The sequence below is a fragment of the Pelophylax lessonae genome (assembly GCF_965119305.1).
Source record: "Pelophylax lessonae genome assembly, chromosome: 1".
Classification (NCBI taxonomy): Eukaryota; Metazoa; Chordata; class Amphibia; order Anura; family Ranidae; genus Pelophylax; species Pelophylax lessonae.
The window spans coordinates 89,574,787-89,596,981 of record NC_138768.1 but is presented as its reverse complement, the minus strand read 5'-3'; the positions used below and the strand labels follow the sequence as shown (position 1 = coordinate 89,596,981).

General features: G+C 46.2%; 1 protein-coding gene across 1 annotated transcript in view; it reads right to left on the bottom strand.

Moving 5' to 3' along the window:
* The window catches only part of NNT (nicotinamide nucleotide transhydrogenase), a 245,293-nt gene that overhangs the window by 194,436 nt on the left and 28,662 nt on the right, over positions 1 to 22,195 (bottom strand). Inside the window, exons 3-5 of the mRNA XM_082252359.1 lie at positions 19,736 to 19,965; positions 17,845 to 18,062; positions 8,734 to 8,821 (exon numbers count right to left, since the gene is read on the bottom strand). Coding sequence (XP_082108485.1) covers positions 8,734 to 8,821; positions 17,845 to 18,062; positions 19,736 to 19,965 — 536 coding nt within the window. The remainder of the gene's footprint in view (positions 1 to 8,733; positions 8,822 to 17,844; positions 18,063 to 19,735; positions 19,966 to 22,195) is intronic.

The window sequence follows — 22,195 nt, the reverse complement described above, 5'->3', positions numbered from 1 at the left end:
CTCGGGCACTCCTGGTGCCCCCTTGGTGGTTGATGTAGGCCACCGCCGTGGCATTGTCCGTCTGCACCCGAACCGGGCAGCCCTGCAGCCGGTCCGTCCAGCGATGAAGACAGAGCCTTATCGCACGCAATTCCAGAATGTTGATCGGGAGGGAAGACTCCCCCTCCGACCAGGTCCCCTGGGCGGACAGAACGCCCAGAACACCACCCCAGCCCGACAGGCTGGCATCCGTGGTGATTATCGTCCACGAGATCGGACGAAACGACTTGCCCCCGGACACCAACGGGGACTGGAGCCACCACAGGAGGTTTTCCCTGGTGCGATGACTCAACGAGATCTGAAGATCCAGAGATTGAGGTCGCCCGTCCCACTTGGACAAGATCTCCGCTTGGAGACCCCGCGTGTGAAACTGCGCGAAAGGAATCGCCTCGAAAGCCGAGACCATCAATCCCAGACATCTCATACACGTCCGCAGAGACGAGTTCGGAACGTCCCTGAGGGACCTGACTTCCTCCTGAAGAGACCTGAGTTTGTCTTCCGGCAGGAAGACCTTCGCCTGCACCGAGTCCAGTATCATTCCCAGATAGGGAAGACGAACCGACGGACTCAGAGTCGACTTTGGAACATTTATCGTCCAACCGAACTCCTGCAGAGTTTGCATCGCGACAGACAGGTCCTTCTCCAGACCCTGACTGGTCGCAGACCGAATCAGAATGCCGTCCAGATACCCCAGGACAGAAATGCCCTGGGCTCTCAATAATGCCAGAACCGGTGCAAGCACCTTGGTGAAGACCCGCGGAGCCGAGGCGAGCCCAAAGGGCAACGCCACGAACTGGTAGTGATCCTCCGCAATGGCAAATCGAAGGTATCTCTGATGACCCTCGAATATGGGGATGTGAAGATACGCATCCTTCAAATCGATGGAGGCCATGAATTCCCCCGGAACCAGGGCAGCCACCACCGAGCGCAGGGATTCCATGCGGAACTTGCGAACCCGCACAGAGCGGTTCAGAGCTTTCAAGTCCAGAATTGGACGAACCTTGCCCTCCTTTCTGGGCACAGTGAACAGATTGGAATAAAACCCCCGAAATCTGTCCCGATGAGGCACCGGAACCACCACTCCCTGAGCCCTCAGGTCCCGCACCGCCAGGCGCAGATCCCGCAGGCGCTCTGGAGACAGTTGTAGATTTGAGGGAAAAAATCTGCTCTCTGGCCGAGAGAGAAACTCGATCTTGTAACCAGATCGAACGATTTCCAGAACCCATCTGTCCCGCACACGGGCCAACCAGGGCTGAAGAAAACCGAGCAAGCGTCCCCCCACCCCAAAACTGGGTGAGGGCGCCCCTTCAGGCCGAACTGTTATGGGCCGCAGGTCCGGATTGGCCGGACTTCTGTTTTCCAGACCAGGGCTTCTTCTGAGAGCCCTGGCCCTTGAACGGTTTGCCCTTGTAGTGCGGCCGAAAGGCACGAAAGGACCCCTGAGGGGGCCGAAAATTAGCATGCTTCTTCCCAGAAGCCCCCTTAGCCTTGGGGAAATGGGGCAAGAGAGTGCTCTTACCCCCAGTAATCCCCTTAATCAACACATCCAGGGACTCCCCAAAAAGGCGAGACCCATCATAAGGCAGATTGGCTAAGGTTTTACGTGAAGATTGGTCCACCGACCAACATTTCAACCAAACCAGGCGGCGAGACAACACCGCCACGCTGTGCACACGCGCGGCCAACGGAATCAGGTCCAGGTCCGCATCACACAGATACATGACACCCTGGTGGATCTGATCCACCATATCCAGGGTCGCCGCTGAGGCCGAATCGGCCACTAGGACGCGCCTAAGCATCTGCGTCCAACTTGCGATCGCCTGGGCCGCCATGAGAGAAGCAAACAGAGCCTTAAGCATAGAACCCGTAACAGAATAAGTATGACGGGCAAGAGACTCCAGTCTCCTATCCGTGGCATCACGGAAAATAGGGGATCCCTCTGCCGGGATCGCAGTGGCTTTGTTCAAAACCGCAATAGCATGATCTACTGGCGGAGGCACACACCACCGTTCATCAGTGGCAGGCGAGAAAGGATAACGCAGCTTAAATTTACTTGGTACCGCAAAAGGCTTGCGCAAATCGCGCCATTGGTCCTTAACAGCGCGCTGAAAATCAGCATTGCAGGGAAAGACCTGCGGCGTCCTGCGTTTTCTCTGCGTCCCATAAGCCGCCAAGGCAGCTGGGGGACACACCTCGTCCTGCAAACGTAGCGTCTGCTTAATGGAAGCAATCAACTCATCCATGATTGCAAGCTCTTCAGGCGAGCCAGGGGGAGAATTATCAACCCCCTCAACTTCAGCCTCTACCTCAGACCCCACTAGATCCAGAGAGGAGCGGGACCCCGATAGGGGGGTCCCCGCCAGAACAGCCCCATCACCTTCACCCTCAGAATCAGAGGACAGAGCAACTCTGGGCCGTTTAGTAGATTGAGCAGCCACCAGCATTTGCACCTGTGCAGCAAGGCCAGCCACAATAGTGGCCAAATCCCCCCCTGGGGGGGAAACAGCGGTCCCCTGGCTTTCCACCAAGACTGTGGGAAATTTGCCCTCCTGAGAATCCATTGCCCCTGTATGCCAGACAACCAAGGGTTAACTGCCCCCTTACAGCAAGCGCGGCAAGCGCAGCCCACCGCACCACACTCAGGCACAATGAGACCCCCACAGGGAATATACAGACTGAATACAGGCAATGGAACACAGGAATAGAAGGATAAAACCTGAGGAGACTCCGCTGCTGCTGCTGCCTCGATCGGTGCTTCCAGGAGAGAGGAAGTGATGCTGCCAGGGCGCTCTATGTAAGCCTATGGAGGCTACAAGAAAATGGCCGCCGTGCATGTAAACCATGCGGCCGGAGCGGGCGCCGGTAAAATGGCGCCGTTTGGCGCCGAAATCGCCGCTCCACAGTGCATAAAATCACACACAATATCATCCCATAATATGGATACATGTTAGATCGCCGCAGCGATCGCTGTATATGCCCCAACATGCCATTAAAAACATGCCCCACAGCACACAGCTCCTCACACTGCCCAGCCTGACATACTCAGTGTCATACAGCTCCCCCCCCCCCTTGCAGCCCACAGCATGCAGCCGAGAGATAGGGAGACAAGCAGTGTGATTAAAGGCAGGTTACACAGTCCCAGACTGAGACCCCCCCAGACAGACAGGTCCCCACATAGATACACTTACCTCACATGGCGTGGGGAACCCGCACAGGCGAACAAGCCGCTGCACATGAGGCAGGGAGAGTCGCTACTCAAGACGCACACAATGGCGGTTCAGAAACCGCACAGCGTCCGGTGAGGTAGCCACCTCACCAATCATCCCTGCACCGAACAGGGATGGGTCGTTCACCGTGCCAGGAGCGTTACCTGGCTGAACGCTCGATGGCAGACTGGGAAGCCACTGACCCACGACCTGCGACCAGGGGGATCAGCCCGAGACCCAGTCCGCATGATCCTCTTCTTCCGAAGAACTAACTAATGCTGACAAAAATAACAGCTAAGTAAAGGTAGAGAGAAAACTCAAACAAAATATCAAAAAGAAGAAAGAGTCTGGGACAAAAAGTCCCAGCACAGAGAGAGCCAGCCACTCCTGACAAGCTAGACATTAAAACTGAGATATGGTTGCAGGAAGTAGGAGGGTATTGACTGAGGGGACCACCCCTTGAGGGTGGGATATGTTAAAGCTTTATTGTTAACATATTCTGTTGCCTAGCTACTCCTTCGGAGCAAAGTCTAATACCCCATATGTGACGAATATGAAGAGGCGGCGACTGTCGGAGGACGTAAGAGAAATGTAGATTTTGACGTTTTGAATACTTTGAAGTGTAGTGGAGGGTTTTGGGTCCGAACCCCGATCCCTCCTTGAGGCTCGGTTCACATATATGCGATGCGGGAAGGCTGCGAATTCGCAGCCTGTTCCCGCATCGCACACGCACCCCCGGCAGTTCACACTGCCATATGCGATACGCTGGGGGTGTCAATGTAATCTTAACGACACCCCCAGTTTGATCGCATATCGCAGTGCGATCGTGCAGTTCGCACAGGATCGGATCGCACAAGTGTGAACCGCTGTGCGATCCGATCCTGATGCGGCTGCAAAAATGCCTCCTGTGCGTGTTTGCTGCGGGAGCGATGCGAATTTAGCCATACAGTTTGTATGGCTAAACTCGCACCGCACCGCTGATCGCATGTAATGTCGGAGCAGTGCGCTCCGACATTACATGCGAACCCGGCACACACAAGTGTGAACCGGGGCTAAAGAGTACTGGTCACTGCCTATTACTGTCACAAGGGATGTTTACATTCCATGTGACAGCAATAAAAGTGATAAGATTTTTTTTTTTTTTTAAACCGTGTTAACCACTTAAGCCCCGGAAGAGTTTACCCCCTTCCTGACCAGGGGGTTTTTTGCGATTTTTTACTGCGTGACTTTAACGGACAATTGCGCGGTCGTGCGACGCTGTACCTAAACGAATTTGACGTCCTTTTTTTTTCCCACAAACAGAATCTTTCTTTTGGTGGTATTTGATCACCTGTGCGATTTTTTGATCATGCGCTATAAACAAAAAAAAGAGCGTCAATTTTGCAAAAACAACAATATTTTTCACATTTTTTTTATATGAAATTCCCCAAAAAAATGTAAAAATCAAAATTTTTTAACATTTTCGGCCAATTTGTTTTATGCTACATATGTTTGGTAAAAAAAAAAAAAAAAAAAAAAAAAATCGCAAAAAGCGTATTTTGATTGGTTTGCGCAAAAGTTATCGATTTTTGTCATTTTTGGTGTTTTTTTTTTAACGAGTAATGGCGGCGAGCTGCGATTTTTTTGCGGGACTGCGACATTGCGGCGGACAGATCGGACCCTTGACTGACATTTTTTACACTTTTGGGGTTACCAGTGACATTACTGCAGTAATCAGTGCTATACATATGCACTGTTACTGTAAAAATGACACTGGCAGTGAAGGGGTTAACTGTATTGGAGAGGGAGGGGTTAAGTGTGTCCTAGGGGCGTGATTCTAACTGTGATGGGACATGTCTACTATTGTAAAAACAGAGATCAACGGTTCTACATAATAGAACCGTCTGATCTCCATTTTTGCACAGGGGAGAATGACAAGCGGTTTGTTTACATAAGCCGCTCTGCCTTTCTCCCTCTCTACCGACGATCGCAGTGTGACCGGCGGACGTCGGGTCCGCCGGTCACACGCACGGACTCTTCAGTGAACGAGCCGGAGCGGGCGCGCGCTCGCCCGCTATTGGCTCACAAACCGGTGACAGGCTAGCGACGTATATATACGTCACTTTGCCTGGCCAGGGCTGACCGCCACAGTATATCTACTTGCGACAAGTGGTTAAAAATAAAATAAATAGGAAAAAAAAAAAAGAATTTAAGCACCCAGTCCCCGTGAGCTCGCGCACCAAAGAAAACGCATAAGTAAGTCGCGCCCGCAAATTAAAACAGGGTTCAAATTACACGTGAGGTATCGCCATGATCATCAGAGCGAGAACAATAATTCTAGCAACAGGCCTCCTCTGTAACGCTAAACTGCTGAGTCGCCTATGGAGATTTTAAGTACCGTAGTTTGTCGCTATTCCAGGAGTGTGCGCAATTTTAAACCGTAACATGTTAGGTATCTATTTACTCGGTGTGACATCATTTTTCACAATATACAAAAAAATTGGGCTAACTTTACTGTCTAGTTTTTTTTTTTTTTTTAGATTCAGTGAAGTGTATTTCTTTAAAAAAAAAAATGTGTTTGAAAGATCGCTGTGCAAATACAGTATGACAAAATATATTGCAACGACCACCATTTTATTCTTCAGAGTCTTTGCGAAAAAACAAAAATATATACATATATAAATGTTTGGGGGTTCCAAGTAATTTTCTAGCAAAAAATACTGATTTTAACTTGTAAACAAAATGTGTCAGAAATAGGCCTGGTCCTTAAGTGGTTAAACACATACACACACATTTATAAAATAAAAACACGTGCATTTATTACATTTTTATGCTTTAGCCTGCAGTGCATCGCAGGAGCAATACACAGGCTTCTGCATGGTTTATACCTTAGGAGCATGTCTGGGCTGGAGGAAGTAGTCAATGGACAGCAAGTGCAGTGACATCCCTTCTAATCTTTCCATTTAAACAACCCTGTGAATGGATGCGTGAATGGATGACACAACAGTGTGGGGGTAGGGAGGGATGTTTGGGGAATGTGACCATGTTTTATGTTACATTCTAAATATGGGTGTAACATGAAACACGCTCACAAAAAGGTGGACTAAGCCTTTTATCAGATGTGAAAATGAATCTAATACTGTACATGTACTATAAGTAGAGCAGTCAATCCCCAGGGCTTTTTCCCAAGCCGACATATCTTTATTGCACTATAGAACACACTAAATTGGGACACTTAAATTGGTTTGTAAGCCAAAACATTTTTTACATTAATGCATTCCCTGCATTAGGGTAAAAACATTTTACTGCTTGCTGTCCTCCCTAAATACTTATCTGAGCCCTCAATCAGTCCAGCGCTGGGCACAGCTGGATCTCTTCTCCCCTCTTTACACAGGGACTGAGGCAGCAGCAGAAGTCATTGGCTCCTACTGCTGTCAATCAAATGTTGCAAGGAGGAAGCAGGGATGGGGGGGGGGCCAAGCTGCACTCAGTGTGTCTATTGAATGCAGCATCATATACACAGACAAAGGTCAGGAGCAAGCACCCACTGTGTGCCCCCATAGCGGTGGCTTAACTATGGGGGCACACAAAGTGAAGAAGGAGCCAAGATCACCAGGGGGGACTCTAGAAGAAAAAGTTCAGGGCCACTCTGTGCAAAACCATTCCACATAGAATGTGACGGTGGGTATAACAGGTTTATTACATTAATTTAAAAAAAAACTGACTTTAGTAACACTTTAGGGCTCTATTCACATATATGAGGCCGGGGTTTAAGCGCTGGGGTTCAGTGCGGTTCTGTTCACCGGTTCAGGTGCAAATTTTTACCTGAATGGGAATGAAAAACACACAGGACTAGGCCGTACCATGGCTGCCCCACACATGTGTAAACCAGCTGCATAGAGAAGGCAATGCAAATCAGATGCGGTTTAAAATGCATCCAATTCACATATAGTGAATAGTGAAAGGAGGAGCCTAAGGATTAGCTTTGATTCTTTAGTCCAGGCACTCCAACTCTGCCCAACTAAGTTTCGACCAACGCTCATATTGGTGCGATTCGACATGTCAAATTGGAGGCAATTTCTGGCAATGGCACTGTCAGAATTGACTTTGTGGTGCCGCACCAATTCCCAAAAGTAGTTTCTGTATTACTTTTGGCGACTTGGGGGTAGATTTCAATAGAAATCTGTGCAGGAACCCGCACAGATGCCTGTTAAATCGCCCCCGAAGTCGGACTGAAATGCCAGCTTGAAATCATGTGGGTTCAGCTGAACTCGCACAATTTAAAAGCGATCCCAGTGTGAACCTGGGCTCAATATTGTTTTCCCAGCTAAAGGAATCACAATTTTAGCTGGCCTTCCTAGTGATACAAGTTTTGCTAGTTGACAAGATCACTCCGCTACTTCCAGGTTTCATGTTACTGTATCCTTGGTTGGCTTCTGGCTCCCTGGACAGGATGGGATCTTGCAGATTCATTGTCCGAAGTTAGGAGATGGGGAATGGACGCAGGGAGCTAAATCAGGAAGGAAGGAATAACTGCTTGATTAGGAACTAAGGTGTGTCACCTGTGCAAAGTGGAACTTGCATGCAAATCACAGGACTAGCTAAGCAAATGTATAATTCCTTTGAATTACATACAATTACTGAACTGTTGGGTCTACAGCAGGGCTTCTTGACCATGGGACTCTAGGGTTCCTCCAGAGGTTGCTGGGGGTTCCTTGAGCAATTTCTGCCTCTCAGATAAGTTCCCACTGAAACCATTGATCTTTTATGCCATCTGTAAAGTGGTAACTCTTCCCAAAGACCACAAGTGTAAGGAGCATTCTTCCCACTGACCATCACACTACACTAATGTATCATGAGTTGTAGATCTAGTCAGTTTTAGTAGGAGTTTCCTGAGCCTGGAAAGGTATTTCTAAGGTTTGTCTGTGTTGAAAAGGCTGGCCCAGCGTTTCTCTTTCAGTAATAATGTATTTGTGTCCCAGATTTGCCCAGCAAAATCATCTTTAACCACTAATTAAAAATGCATTCAAAAAATATAAAGAGGCTTCAAGATTGCCAAGAGGTCAGAGATCACATTATACTTCTGGTGCTCAGAGTAAAGACTTGTGTCCCATCCTGGCTGTCCCTCCTTTCCTCTTATCCATTCATAAATTGCCATGCATTTTGTGAATAGATTCGCAGAATACAAAGCGTTCAGTAATGACAAGACAGCTGCTATGTAGGAGAGCCACAAGTCTCCTTACAGAGTGCTGAAATATACCAAACAACTAAAATGGGAAAATTGTAAGAAATATGGAACTTATTCAGAGCATGCTAATTGCCAGGCATTGGGGGTTCAACACCCACAAGACTGTTGCATTAGGATGAGCGGCTATGTGCGTGCTGCCACTGCATCATCATAGACTTGATGGGCCGCCTGCATGCAGCACCTGGTGGCTTAAGCTGGATAAAACACATAGCCCATTCAAAGGCTACAGGTCTCAGCCCTTATGAAAGAGGTTATATTTACCTTGGCTGGTGGGACCTTTCCTGCTGCTGTAATTTGTCCAGTGAAAAACCGTCCAAAGTTGTTTGCAGCCAAAACAACAGCTTTGTATCTGCAAGGCAAAACAGAAGCCAAATATAGTAAGTCACTGTATCTATTTGTTTGCATAATAAAGCAGAACACCAGAAAAAAAAAAAAAAAAAAAAAAAAGGTAAAAATTAATAGCTCATTAAAAAGATAAAAATAACAAAACCAGCTTTTGCTGCCATATACTGCAGTACACTTTTCTGCCACTAGATGTCCTCAGTCTGATGACCAGCATCATTCAACTGACTTGCCCTGAGCCTAGTTCATCCTGGACCCTCCTCAGCCTGTGACCGAATAGATAGATCAACAGCAAAGTGATGAATTCATTACTCGGTCTCTGCTTTTTCTTCCCATCAGCGCCCTTCTGTTAACAAATACACCAATTGGCTATTTGTACTGCTTCTTCCTCTCAAATTCTAGCTCTGCGGTACAGGGATTGCGAGAATCAAATACCACTGCAAATTCAAGTACTTTCCCTGTTTGTAAAAAAATCGGATTTTTGACTTACCGTAAAATTTATTTCTGTGATGTTCATTGACTGACACAGCTTCTGATCTTCATAACCATTGGGTTATACTGCCCCCTACAGGAGTAGGACACTAGGCAGAAAAAGAATCTGGCTACGCCTATGGGCAGTTCCAGGGGGTATACTCCCTCTACCTGCTATAGGCACTCAGTTTTGTTACAAGCAGTGTCGGAAGAATTACAACTCCACAGAGATGGTGTCCATCAATGAACATCAGAGAAATGGATTTTACGGTAAGTCAAAAATCCCATTTTCTCTTTCGTTCATTGACAGACACAGCTCCTGATCTTCATAACCATTGGGATGTCCCAAAGCAGTTTTAAACATGAGGGGTGGGAACAGCGAAAAAAAATTCCCCAGGCTAAACAGTAGCCAACTAGGCTACCTGAAAAAAAACAATACACCCTCAAAGAGGATCAAGTCCTCTAAACAGCAGCTTGCAAAACCATGCGGCCGAAAGAAGCATCCGCAGATGCCAACACATCTACTTTATAGAACTTTCTGAAAGCATGCACTGGCGACCAGGTGGCTGCCTTTCAAACCTGCGTCACTGGGGCCTGATGACGGAAGGCACAGGAGGCACTGAGAGCCCAAGTAGAGTATGCCTTGACAGGGAAAGGAGGGACCTGACCCTTGATGGAATAAGCCTGAATCACCGTCTGTATGATCCATCTGGAAATGGTCGCAGAGGAAGTGGACAACCCTTTCCGATACCCATCCATGAGCACAAATAGTAAGTCTGATTTCCTAAAAGACTCCGTAGCTGCCAGGTACATCCCAATTGCCCGGACCCCATCCAAGGCATGCAATGCAATTTCCTTTGGATGTTATGACCTGGGACACAGGGAAGCCAACACAATGTCTTCATTCAAATGAAAATCAGACAACCTTTGGGAGAAACAACGGACAGAGGCAAAGAACCACCTTATCTCTGTGAATCACCAAGTAAGGTGGACGACAGGATAGCCGCGCCAATTTCAACACCCTGTACGCAGAGGTGATAGCCACCAAAAATACCACCTTCTGAGACAGTGTAAGCAAGGGAATCTCCCGAAGATTCTCAAAGAGAAGCTTCTGGAGGACCGAAAACACCAAATTGAGGTCCTAAGGCGGCAAAAAAGACCGCACTGGAGGAACCAAAATGTCGGACACCCCGAAGAAAGGTACGCACCATGGAGTGTGTGGCCAAGGGTCTTTGAAAGAAGACCGCTAAGGCTGACACCCGGCCCTTGATGGTACTCTAGGCCAATTTCTGTTCAACCCCCCATTGATGGAAGGTCAAAATTCGAGCCACCAAGAAGGAGCAAGGATGAACCCCAAGAGACTCACACAGGCTACAGCAAAATGGCAGGCCCTGCACAACACAATGAGGCTCCCAGGGACAGACCCAGGCAGGACAGGGGGCCCTGGCAGGAGCCCCCACAAGGAACAACCCCCCCTTACCGCTGATCGTTCGGGGCACCAGTGGCACACCCCCCCCCCCGGCCCCCATAGCCAGTTCGCACCCTGCCCCCACCCAAGGAGGGAACCAGACCACCCACACAGCCCCAGCAGAAGTAGAGGGGGAGGGGGATGGGGGACAGATGAAAGGGGGTGCCTGATGGGAAGGAGGGGAACCCAGGGGTCCGACCGTTCCAAGGAGCGGCCCACGTCCACCCCAAAACCCTCCAGAGGGAGAGGGGGGGGCAGTTACTCACCATACCAGGAACCATGCGGGCACCCCTCCAGACAGAACCCCTCGCCATCGAAATGGGGGGGGGGGCTGTCGGCCAGGAGGAATGCTGCAACCCAGGCCAAGACCCGGTTGTATACGACCTCGTGATGCATTTAACTCGCAGGCCAGCCCCCGTCCAGTGGGGCTATGTCGCAGCCAACCTAGCGCGGAGCTGAGGTCTGCGTGCGCTCGCTGACCAGACTGGAGTGACCACTGGATCTAGATTATCCAGCCCGTCGCCCAGTCCAGCAGTTGATTGTAGATCTCACAGGAAAACCCAGGAGAAGAAATGATCTAAAGCAGGACAAAAGATCCCAGCAAGGAATTATGTCCTACTCCTGACTAGGCAGAAAAAAAAGTACCTATAGCAGAGAGGGGGAGTATACACCCTGGGGCTGCCTATAGGCGTAGCCAGATTCTTTTTCTGCCTACTGTCCTTCTCCTGTAGGGGCAGTATAACCCAATGGTTATGAAGATCAGGAGCTGCGTCCTTCAATAAACGAAAAGAGAAAATATATTTACTGATTTATTAATGAGTACAGAGCTGCATTATTTTGTAGAATTTATATCTGCATAGAGTTTAGCTTTAAAGCAGTAGTAAACCGCAGTTGGTGGCAAAAAAAAATAAACAATTCCCTGCAAGGCAATTTTTATAATGTGCTAGTATGCTACAGTAAAGCATAGAGGTGGTAATATCCTGTTATGGAGCACTTGTCAGGATAGAAGGAAAAACGAATAGAGAAAAATACCATTAAAATTCTTGAGGAAAATCTGTTGCCCTCTGACAGAAAGTTGTCAATAGGAAGAAGGTTTACCTTCCAACGCGAGAATGATCCAAAGCACACAGCAAAAATGAGCACAAAATGGTTGAAGGAGAAAAAAGGTGAATATCCTTGCATGGCCTCTTCCGAGCCCAGACTTAAACCCCACTGAAAACCTGTGGAATGACTTGAAGGCTGCAGTCCACAAACGGTCATCCTCAAATTTAACTTAACTTGAGCAGTTCTCCCAAGAAGAGTGGGCAAATATTGCAAAGTCTAGATGTACTGAGTTAGTAGAGACGTGTCCCAACAGACTAAAGGCTGTAATTATAGGAGTTGTAAACTCAAGAGTTTTTTTTTAATCTTAAAGCATTCTATGCATTAGGACAAAAAACCTTCTGTGTAGCAGCCGCCCCATTGACTACCATGGCTGTCATAGTCAATTGGTCAATCAGGAGAGAGGGAGGGGGGGGCCAACCTGCAGCTCTGTGTCTGAATGGACACACTGAGCTGCAGCTCGGCTCGAGTACCCCCATCGTTTCCCTTACTGTATGTATAGACGTAGAAATTACTGCAATAGAAAGATGTAGAACTCATTACCAAGCTTGTAGAAACTTGTGAGCTTGGAAAATTCACTACTGTTGTCTACTAGCCACATTATACTAACAGGTGAATTTGTGAATTTCTTCTCAAAAAATAAAGGCTCCTCTCCAAGTAGGTCACTCTAAGGACCTTTCCACACGGGGTGGGCTCCAATGGAATCCCCTGGACAGGCTTGGAGTAACCTCCCATCCATGCATTGTTACAACTTTGCAGGGCACGTGAATGCATGACTTTCCCAACTCCAGAGCAGAGTTGAATATCCATTATGCCAGAGAGAGATTTTGTTGGAAAGACGCATAGGACGATTTGGAGAGTGGATATATTGGTTCTAGGACATGGGGATGTGGCGTTGAAGAAACCTGGATTGAAACTGGACACAGTAGCTCAAAGGGAGGCTACCATTTGGTCTTGAACCCTCATGAAGTTAGTAAATAGTTCTTATAATGTTGGCAGACAAGGTTGTTGCCAAGGAGTCCTTTAACAGAAGGTCATCCAACTTGCCAATTGACATCCCCCCTGCTCCGGGGAGTGGAGGCTCCCATCATTGCATCATTGGGAGGAGGGCTTCTGAGCAGACTTTGTGGATTTAGGGTTTCAAAGCCTGCAATAAAAAAAGTATGAAGCCTTGGATGTCTGGGGGAAAGGGAAAAGTCCCTTTTTGCTGAGTAGAGGTAGTACTCATAGAAGACTTAGGCTTTTTCTTGAGGGGAAAGCACCTTTTCCCAGTAACGTCTTTGAGGAATAGATGAAGGAATTGCTCAAACAAGGGTTCACAATCAAAAGCCAAGCATTTAAGGCACATCTTACAAGCAGGTTCAGCATACCAAGCTTTTAACCACATATTCTGGCACAGAGATAAGGGAAATCCTAGAGACTTGGCAAATGACATTCGCTAAAGCGTCAAACGCAAAAACTACAATATCTGCGTACCATTGCTTTTCTCTATTTCTTTCATCAAAAAGGTGGAGGCTCCATCTCTGATTCATGAACAGAATCAGAGGTGGAGGAAGTGTCCAGAATAAGGGAGCCTCAATAACCCAGGAGGCTCTGACCGTGTTTTCTGTGGCTGTCTCTGTAGCAGAAGGCAGCAGAAAGTACAGTAAACCTGATGTGTGCGCTTTCAGCAGATATGGGGGGCAGAGGTGCATCAGTCAGGAAGCGTGTCGCAACTACATCTGCATCCTGACATGAAGGCCTGATGGGAAAAAAAAACCCTACATAATGTAAAATTAGGCATATATATTATTATGTGCTGGAAATATTAGAGACAACTGCAACAGAGAGGAACACAGTAAAATGACTTTGCTCCTTATTCCTCTATTTATCCGCATTATCTATTAAGCACTAACAATAGCCAGGAACTGGTCCCAAGAAAACCTGTCTTACCTTATCCACATTATATACTATAAAAACTCTTGCACAATCAATAACGAAAAAAAAAAAAAAATAAAAAACTTACATCTCTATTGTCACTTGCACTCAAGTGTTCCCAAAATCTCTAAAATTTACAACCGTTCATGTGAGCGCCACTCACATCACACTCCACTCCAAAAAATTTCCTGCATGCTGGAACATTTTTACATCACCCCATTTAATAAACCATCAACCTACATGCTAAAAAAATGTACATAAACTTAACACATGCGATATCTCCATGTGCGTTAGTGATTAAAAAAATAAATAAAATAACACTAAAACAATAATTCTTTTTATATTATTTATTATCTTGTGCTCCACACCATTCATAAAATTTGTGATCTCAATCTTCCACTTTCCATGTGCTTCACTTTTTTTGAACTAGAATTGTGAAAGGTCAACTTGTGCCTTCCCCTTTTAAAAGGGGCTGATGTGCTCCCAGTCTTCCTCCACCCACAATGGGATCCAGACTTCGTCACAGTAGGCATACTCCCTAAGGCTTCTTTCACACGGTCCGCCTCCGCAGGCGGATCCGTGTTGCTCAGCGGGGATCGATCCGCGATCCCCGCTGAGCCGGGCGGATGACAGCTCCGTCTCCGCTTGCAGAGCGGAGAGGGAGGTGTCTCAGCCCCCGCTGCCCTCTATGGGGGATCGGAGGAGAGCGGACCGCTTGTCCGCTCTCCTCAGATCTGCTCCGCTCCGATTACTGAACGGATGGAAAAATAGGGTTTCCATCCGTCCAGATTTCAGCACAGGATCGGATGCGGATGGCAGAGGGTGTCAGCGGAGGTGACCTCCGCTGACACCCGCTGCCCCATAGAGCTGCATGGAGGATCCGATCAGATCCGCCTAAAAAACTGACAGGCGGATCTGATCGGACCGCCCGTGTGAAAGAGCCCTAAGGGCGCTTCAGAGTCCTGGAACCATGCAAAGGGCCACAGCCCTGGACCTGTATACACCTGCAACGTTGAGTACCTAACGTAGGATCCAATGCTTAAAGCAGACATTACAGGCTGGCATCCCATAGTGGGGATCCAAGTATGGTCCCCAAGGTATACCACTGAGGAGTACAGATCCAGAAACTGCTAAAAAGCTCAGGGCAAAAAGCAGTCAGTCCTCAAAACAAGTGTCAGAAGAAAAATAGAAAAGGTTAAAAAGAATAAATTAAAGAAGAAAAAAAAAGAAAGGTTAAAAAGAAAAAGGAGAAACTTGACTCTCACAGTGAGTGGGGATATACAAGTGTGCAATAGGGGAGTCCAATTACCTGAAGTTAGCATGCATAAAAAACCCATGGTCTGTGAATGGTTTTTTTTTTTTTTTTTTTTTTTTTTTGACAAAATTAACATATAATAACTAAACGTTTTATTTATATATATATATATATATATATATATATATATATATATATATATATATATCTCTGAACTTTGGCCAAAAAAACTTTCAAAAATATTTCTCAATAGTGCAAAGGATATAAATCCACTTTGTGTGTACCATATGTGTTTACAAACCCAGATATTGCCTTGTGAAAGTGTGCTATACATGGCCTGCGCTGAGAGCACAACTCTAGGAGGGATCCAGCAGGCTCCACCTACTACAGGATGCCTGCAGAAAAGTACAGGAGGGGTGGAGATAAGACCTGTCACTCCTGCACAAGGAGCGACAGCAACAGTGACCGGTCTTTATTACAGGAAGCTCCTGCACAGACAATGTTTTACACTGCATTGCTGCACAGATGTGGAAGAAATACACAAAGTACACCAAGAATCAAGCAAGAATACATATGGCTCTTGTATTCAGACAATATTTGCTTATTGTGGAGTCCAGCTGTAATGTTATTAAAAGTTATTTTATTTTGTATTTTTTTTTTAAGTTGTCAAATAATTGGAATGTTGATTCCATGCCATATGGTAACCTGGAGGTGTTGAAGAATGCCTGCAGAAATATACTTTCCATGGTGTGTCCTTTTCCAAGGGGGTGCAGACACTGCAACTTTCCTTACAAGAAATGCCAATAAAAGATTGCTTTTTCTCAAACAACTGGATTTACAAAATGTGCTAAAACTACATGTCCATGCATACTTTAGTATTTTTCTGTAGACAATTGCCTAGACATGGGAAACGACCACTGGGCAACACGTAACAATCTAATAGTGTTAGTCAACAAAAACAAAAGAAATACAGTATCTCACAAAAGTGAGTACACCCCTCACATTTTTGTAAATATTTTATTATATCTTTTCATGTGACAACACTGAAGAAATTACACTTTGCTACAATGTAAAGTAGTGAGTGTACAGCTTGTATAACAGTGTAAATTTGCTGTCCCCTCAAAATAACTCTACACACAGCCATTAATGTCTAAACCTCTGGCAGCAAAAGTGAGTACACCCCTAAGTGAAAATGTCCAAATTGGGCCCAATAAGCCATTTTCTCTCCCCGGTGTCATGTGACTCATTAGTGTTACAAGGTCTCAGGTGTGAATGGGGAGCAGTTGTGTTGAATTTGGTGTTATCACTCTCACCCTCTCATACTGGTCACTGGAAGTTAAACATGGCACCTCATGGCAAAGATCTCTCTGAGGATCTGAAAAAAAGAATTGTTGCTCTACATAAAGATGGCCTAGGCTATAGGAGAATGCCAAGACCCTGAAACTGAGCTGCAGCACAGTGACCAAGGCCATACAGTGGTCTACGAGGACAGGTTCCACTCAGAACAGGCCTCACCATGGTCAACCAGAGAAGTTGAGTGCATGTGCTCAGCGACATATCCAGAGGTTGTCTTTGGTAAATAGACATACGAGTGCTGCCAGCATTGCTGCAGAGGTTGAAGGGGTGGGGGGGTCAGCCTGTCAGGGCTCAGACCATACACAACACACTGCATCAAATTGGTCTGCATGGCTGTTGTCCCAGGAGGAAGCCTCTTCTAAAGATGATGCACAAGAAAGCCCACAAACAGTTTGCTGAAGACAAGCAGACTAAGGACATGGATTACTGGAACCATGTCCTGTGGTCTGATGAGATCAAGATAAACGTATTTGGTTCAGATGGTGTCAAGCGTGTGTGGCGGCAACCAGGTGAGGAGTACAAAGACAAGTGTGTCTTGCTTACAGTCAAGCATGGTGGTGGGAGTGTCATGGTCTGGGGCTGCTGGCACAAGGAATCTACATTTCATTGAGGGAACCATGAATGCCAACATGTACTGTGACATACTGAAGCAGAGCATGATCGCCCTCCTTTCGGAGGGCAGTATTCCAACATGATAACAACCCCAACACACCTCCAAGATGACCACTGCTTTGCTAAAGAAGCTAAAGGTAAAGGTGATGGACTGGCCAAGCATGTCTCCAGACCTAAACTCTATTGAGCATCTGTGGGGCATCCTCAAACGGAAGGTGGAGGAGTGCAAGGTCTCTAACATCCACTATCTCTGTGATGTCATCATGGAGGAGTGGAATAGAACTCCAGTGGCAACCTGTTAAGCTCTGGTGAACTCCATGCCCAAGAGGGTTAAGGCAGTGCTGGAAAATAATGGTGGTCACACAAAATATTAACACTTTGGGCCCAATTTGGACATTGTCACTTAGGGGTGTACTCACTTTTGTTGCCAGTGGTTTAGACATTAATGGCTGTGTGTTGAGTTATTTTGAGGGGACAGCAAATTTACACTGTTATACAAGCTGCGCACTCACTACTTTACATTGTAGCAAAGTGTAATTTCTTCAGTGTTGTCACATGAAAAGATATAATAAAATATTTACAAAAATGTGAGGGGTGTACTCACTTTTGTGAGATACTGTAAATAAAAGAACAAAAAGCACATATAAAGAACAGAAAATATTGAATTAACATCAATGGATAACTGTTCAACTCAATCTAGACTCACACACACAAAAAAATAAATAAAGAGGGCAAAGTTAAACCATTACAACACAGAGCTGTCTAGGCCAAAGCGGCTGGTCGCTCTATCATGGCCCAAAGATGACATTATTTACTCAAACTTCATGTCACAACATGAAAGGACCCTCACCCAGCAATGTTTGCCATGGAGCTCAGAGCATCGTATCCCTGGGCGATAGTTACACGTGGCACCTGGTCCATGGCCAAGACCGTTGCTTTCTTCTCTGACAATTTGTTCAGCAGATCTGGGTTCTGTGCCGGGTAAACAAAGCTGACCAGAGTGGAGGATGGTTTGAACAGGTCCACTTCATGAATACCCAGAGCTTGGTTCAGCATTGGTGCCCGAATCTGGAAGAAAACACAAAAGTTTCACATAAAGGGGAAACCATTATGATTTTTGGTCTCTCTCTCTCGCTCCCATTATAGATTATACACACAAATGTCCACTGTGTACTGCAAATACATATATATTAAAGAGATTCTAAAGACACATTTTTTTCTAAAAAAAAGAAAAAGATGTTATACTTATCTGCCCTGTGCAATGGTTTTAGAGAATGTGGTCCCTTACCACCTCTTCTGGGGTCCCCTGTAAGCTCAGTGCTATAGGGGTACAAGTATGGGAGTGCGCCCGAGCCAGGCTGCGTGCGACTATACACACATTACAAATGCAATATTCCCCGCACACACATTCCTGAAAATGGCTGTAGTAATGCTGGGTGCTGCAATGATCACCGGTTGGAAATCATAGATAAATCAGAGTGAAAACATCTTATCAGCACACCAAGGATTCCTCAAAAAGGTCCAAAGTTTTATTCACATGTTTCGGAGCCATGCAGGGCCCCTTCACGTTGCCATATGAGTATCGTGTGACCATGTGAATAAAGCTTAGGACCCTTTTGAGGAATCCTTGGCGTGCTGATGACATTTATTCACCCTATACATAGAGTACAGCTTGACCATGCCCCCTGCTCCATTCTCACAAGGTTTGACTGACAGCAGCAGGAGCCAATGGCCAATAGGGGGGGGATGGTATTGGAAGTTTTTTTACCCTAATGCAGAGAATGCATTAAGGTAAAAAACCTTTTAGCTTTAGATAAAGATCTCTCCCCTACCCTTGAAAGGAACAAAAAATGTCTCTGTTGTTTACACTTTCCCTAACTGGAAATGACAAAATGCTTGTCGCTTCCAGTCTCCTAGGCTATAGGCATGATCGGAATGTTTAGGTCCCAGATCACCTCTATTGCAAGCAGCTTCAACCGCCAGATCGGATACCGGGATCCCCAGTGCAACACGAGAGCCCAGAAAACAAGGTATGTGCACAGGAGAGCAGCGCTGGAGGGGATGGGGGAAACGACCCCTCCCGCTGCTTGTAAAAATCTTTTAGCGGCTAATCAGCCACTCAGATCACTTTTACAGGTTAGGGAATCATTGGCTGAAAACTTTAATACCGTGTTTATGGCTGACAGCTGCACCCATGGCCTCGGTATAACCGCTTATAGCAGCTGGAGAGTGCAAAATCAATGCAGCTGTGCATAGAAACCAATCAGCTTCCAGTTTTTTTGTAAAGCTTAACTGAACAAGCTGAAGTTGCAAGCGGATTGGCTATCATGAAAAGCTGCACCAGATTTTGCACTCTTCAGTTTCAGTAAATTAACCCCAACGTGTCTTTGTACCATTCTTTTGTAAATCCATACACATAAGTTCTCAGAAGAGGAGAGGTTGGGGCACTACTCTTAGCCAGTGATGCTTTACCGCTTTCTGCAGTGCTGTGAATCTAACAAAGGCAGCTTGCTGATTGAAGACAGAGCACAGAGATGACCTTATCAGTAAACTGATGTTCCTTCACTATCCATTCACAGCTCTGACCAAACTGTATTGCTTTGAGTGAAATGTAGAACAGTATATGGACAGGACATTGAATAGTGCCTGGATAAGTAAACTGGCTTTTAATCTCTCTTGGTAGGCAGGACAGGTTACATATAGAATGTAAAATAATATAATACAAAATAAAAGTTCTTTACTTTAACAATGAGGTCTGATGCAAACACTTCCTTGGTTCCTTGGATTTTCGCCCCAGCCTCTTTATACTGATCGTCTGAGAATTTTGAGGCCTCACCAGCTCCAGATTCGACCACAACATTGAAGCCTTGCTTAACCAGAGCCTGGACACCAGCAGGAGACAGTGCCACTCTTTTCTCATTCTGAAAGATCTCCTTTGGGACACCAACTGTCAGCTGCTTGTATGGGATTCCTGGAGGGAACACAAAATACGAAGGTTAGAACTGCAAAAGCCATACAATTTTAAACACTTTCCTAAAATGCAACATTGGTTTAATTTAGAATCTTAGGTCACCGATTCTGAGATGCAAAGCTTTGAATTCAGGATCATGGTGGCAGCCTCGGGACTTGTACCTTTAATAAAAATGGCAGTATGCCCCATTTCTATAATCTATGGCTTCTTTTAAACCACAAAGTCACCTTTACCACTCATACTAATGGACACATTACATGTGCCACTACATTTCACTGTAAAGATGGTGTAGGAATTTTCCACTGAAATACATGGCATCCACACTGAGCCTGTGTGGGAGGAGCAAGACCCGATTTGAGGATTTTTACTGAATAAACTTGGCATGCAGTCAAAAATGCATTACACTGCATCATGTGTGAATGAGCCCCAAGGCTGCATTCACATGTCAGCGTATTGATCGCGGGCAGAATCGCTGCGATTCCGCCGGTGATCCGGAAATCATTGCAAATCGCGGAACGCCTGTGCGTTGCCCGTGATTTGCAATAGCACCCCAAACGCTGTGCGATGTTGCCGCGATTTCCATCTGGCCGAATCGCGGTAAAAATCGCAGGACGCATTACGCCCAAAAAAGTACAAGAGCTTCTTTGGCGCGTAATGCATCCCGCGATTTTTTTTGTGCGATGTTACCGCGATTCGGCAGGCGGAAATCGCTGCAACATCGCACAGCGTTTGGGGTGCTATGGCAAATCACGGGCAATGCACATGCGTCCCGCGATTTGCAATGATTTCCGGATCGCGGGCGGAATCGCTGCGATTCTGCCCGTGATCAATACGCTGACATGTGAATGCAGCCCAAGAGTTACACCAGCCCCACCCCCCCCCCCACATGCATTTTGTGTACGGCTGCATGCACAAGGAATGCGTGCTATCACATGCATATTTGCTCCCCTCATAGATGTAAAACTTTAGCCTAAAGAAGAGGCTGTATGGGGCAAGGAAGAATGTATGAAAAGGGTCACAGCAGAACAGGGACAGGTAAGTAGGCTGGGGAGGGGGATTAGGGCCCATGGTAAGTGTTCTCACCCTTTAATTGAAACCCAATCTTATTGCTGACCTCATTCAAACAATGCTAGTTGAATCACTGTCAAAAACAATGCATATACTTTGGATTTCAGTTTTTCAAGGCACTGAAGCTTAAAAGAAATTGTCCAGACAGTCTCAGTTCATTCTCAATCTCTCATTTTGTAATGCAAATTTGTTTCTAGCTGCCTGTGACCATTCTTCCCTCAGACTTGCCAAAAAAGGTCCATTTTGAAAATGCCTTTAGCATGTACAGTTGCAGTCTTTCCTATACAAGGTCAGCCTGCTAATTTTAGACACAGACACACAGACCATATAGTTGACTGGGCTCATTTTCCAAATGCTGCATGTCCAGTACAGGTAAACGCATGGAAACTGACTATAGTTTAGAACTAGCAGATTATTTTAAACTTTGCTATGAAACGAGAGAGAGATAGAGAAACGAGAGAGAGATAGAGAGAGAGATAGAGAGAGAGATAGAGAGAGAGATAGAGAGAGAGATAGAGAAACGAGAGAGAGAAACGAGAGAGAGAAACGAGAGAGAGAGAGAAACAAGAGAGAGAGAGAAACAAGAGAGAGAGAGAAACAAGAGAGAGAGAGAGAGAAACGAGAGAGAGAGAAACGAGAGAGAGAGAGAAACGAGAGAGAGAGAGAAACGAGAGAGAGAATGAGAGAAACGAACGGGAGAGAGAGAGAACGAAAGAACGAGAGAGAGAGAGAGAGAGAGAGCGAGAGAGAACTCGAGAGCGAGAGAGAACTCGAGAGCGAGAGAGAACTCGAGAGCGAGAGATTTGGTTTTAACCCTCATTCAAATTGAGGGGGGTTTGAAATTGTGCGAGTTCAGCTGAACTCGTACGATTTCAGCCCCACATTTCAGTCCGACTTGGGGGGGGGGGCGATTTGAAAGACATCTGTGCGGGTTCATGCACAGATGTCTATTGAAATCGCCCCTGAAGTTTTCAAAAGTAGTACAGGAACTACTTTTGTGAATCGGTGCGGTGCCACAAAGTCAACGTCGCACCGATTCTCACATTGCCCTTCAGGGCAATAGGCTCCGATTTGGCATGTGATCTAACATGTCAAATCAGCCTGATGTGAACAGGGGGCTAAATCCTAAAATACACCCAAGAAACATTAAAATAAAAATAAA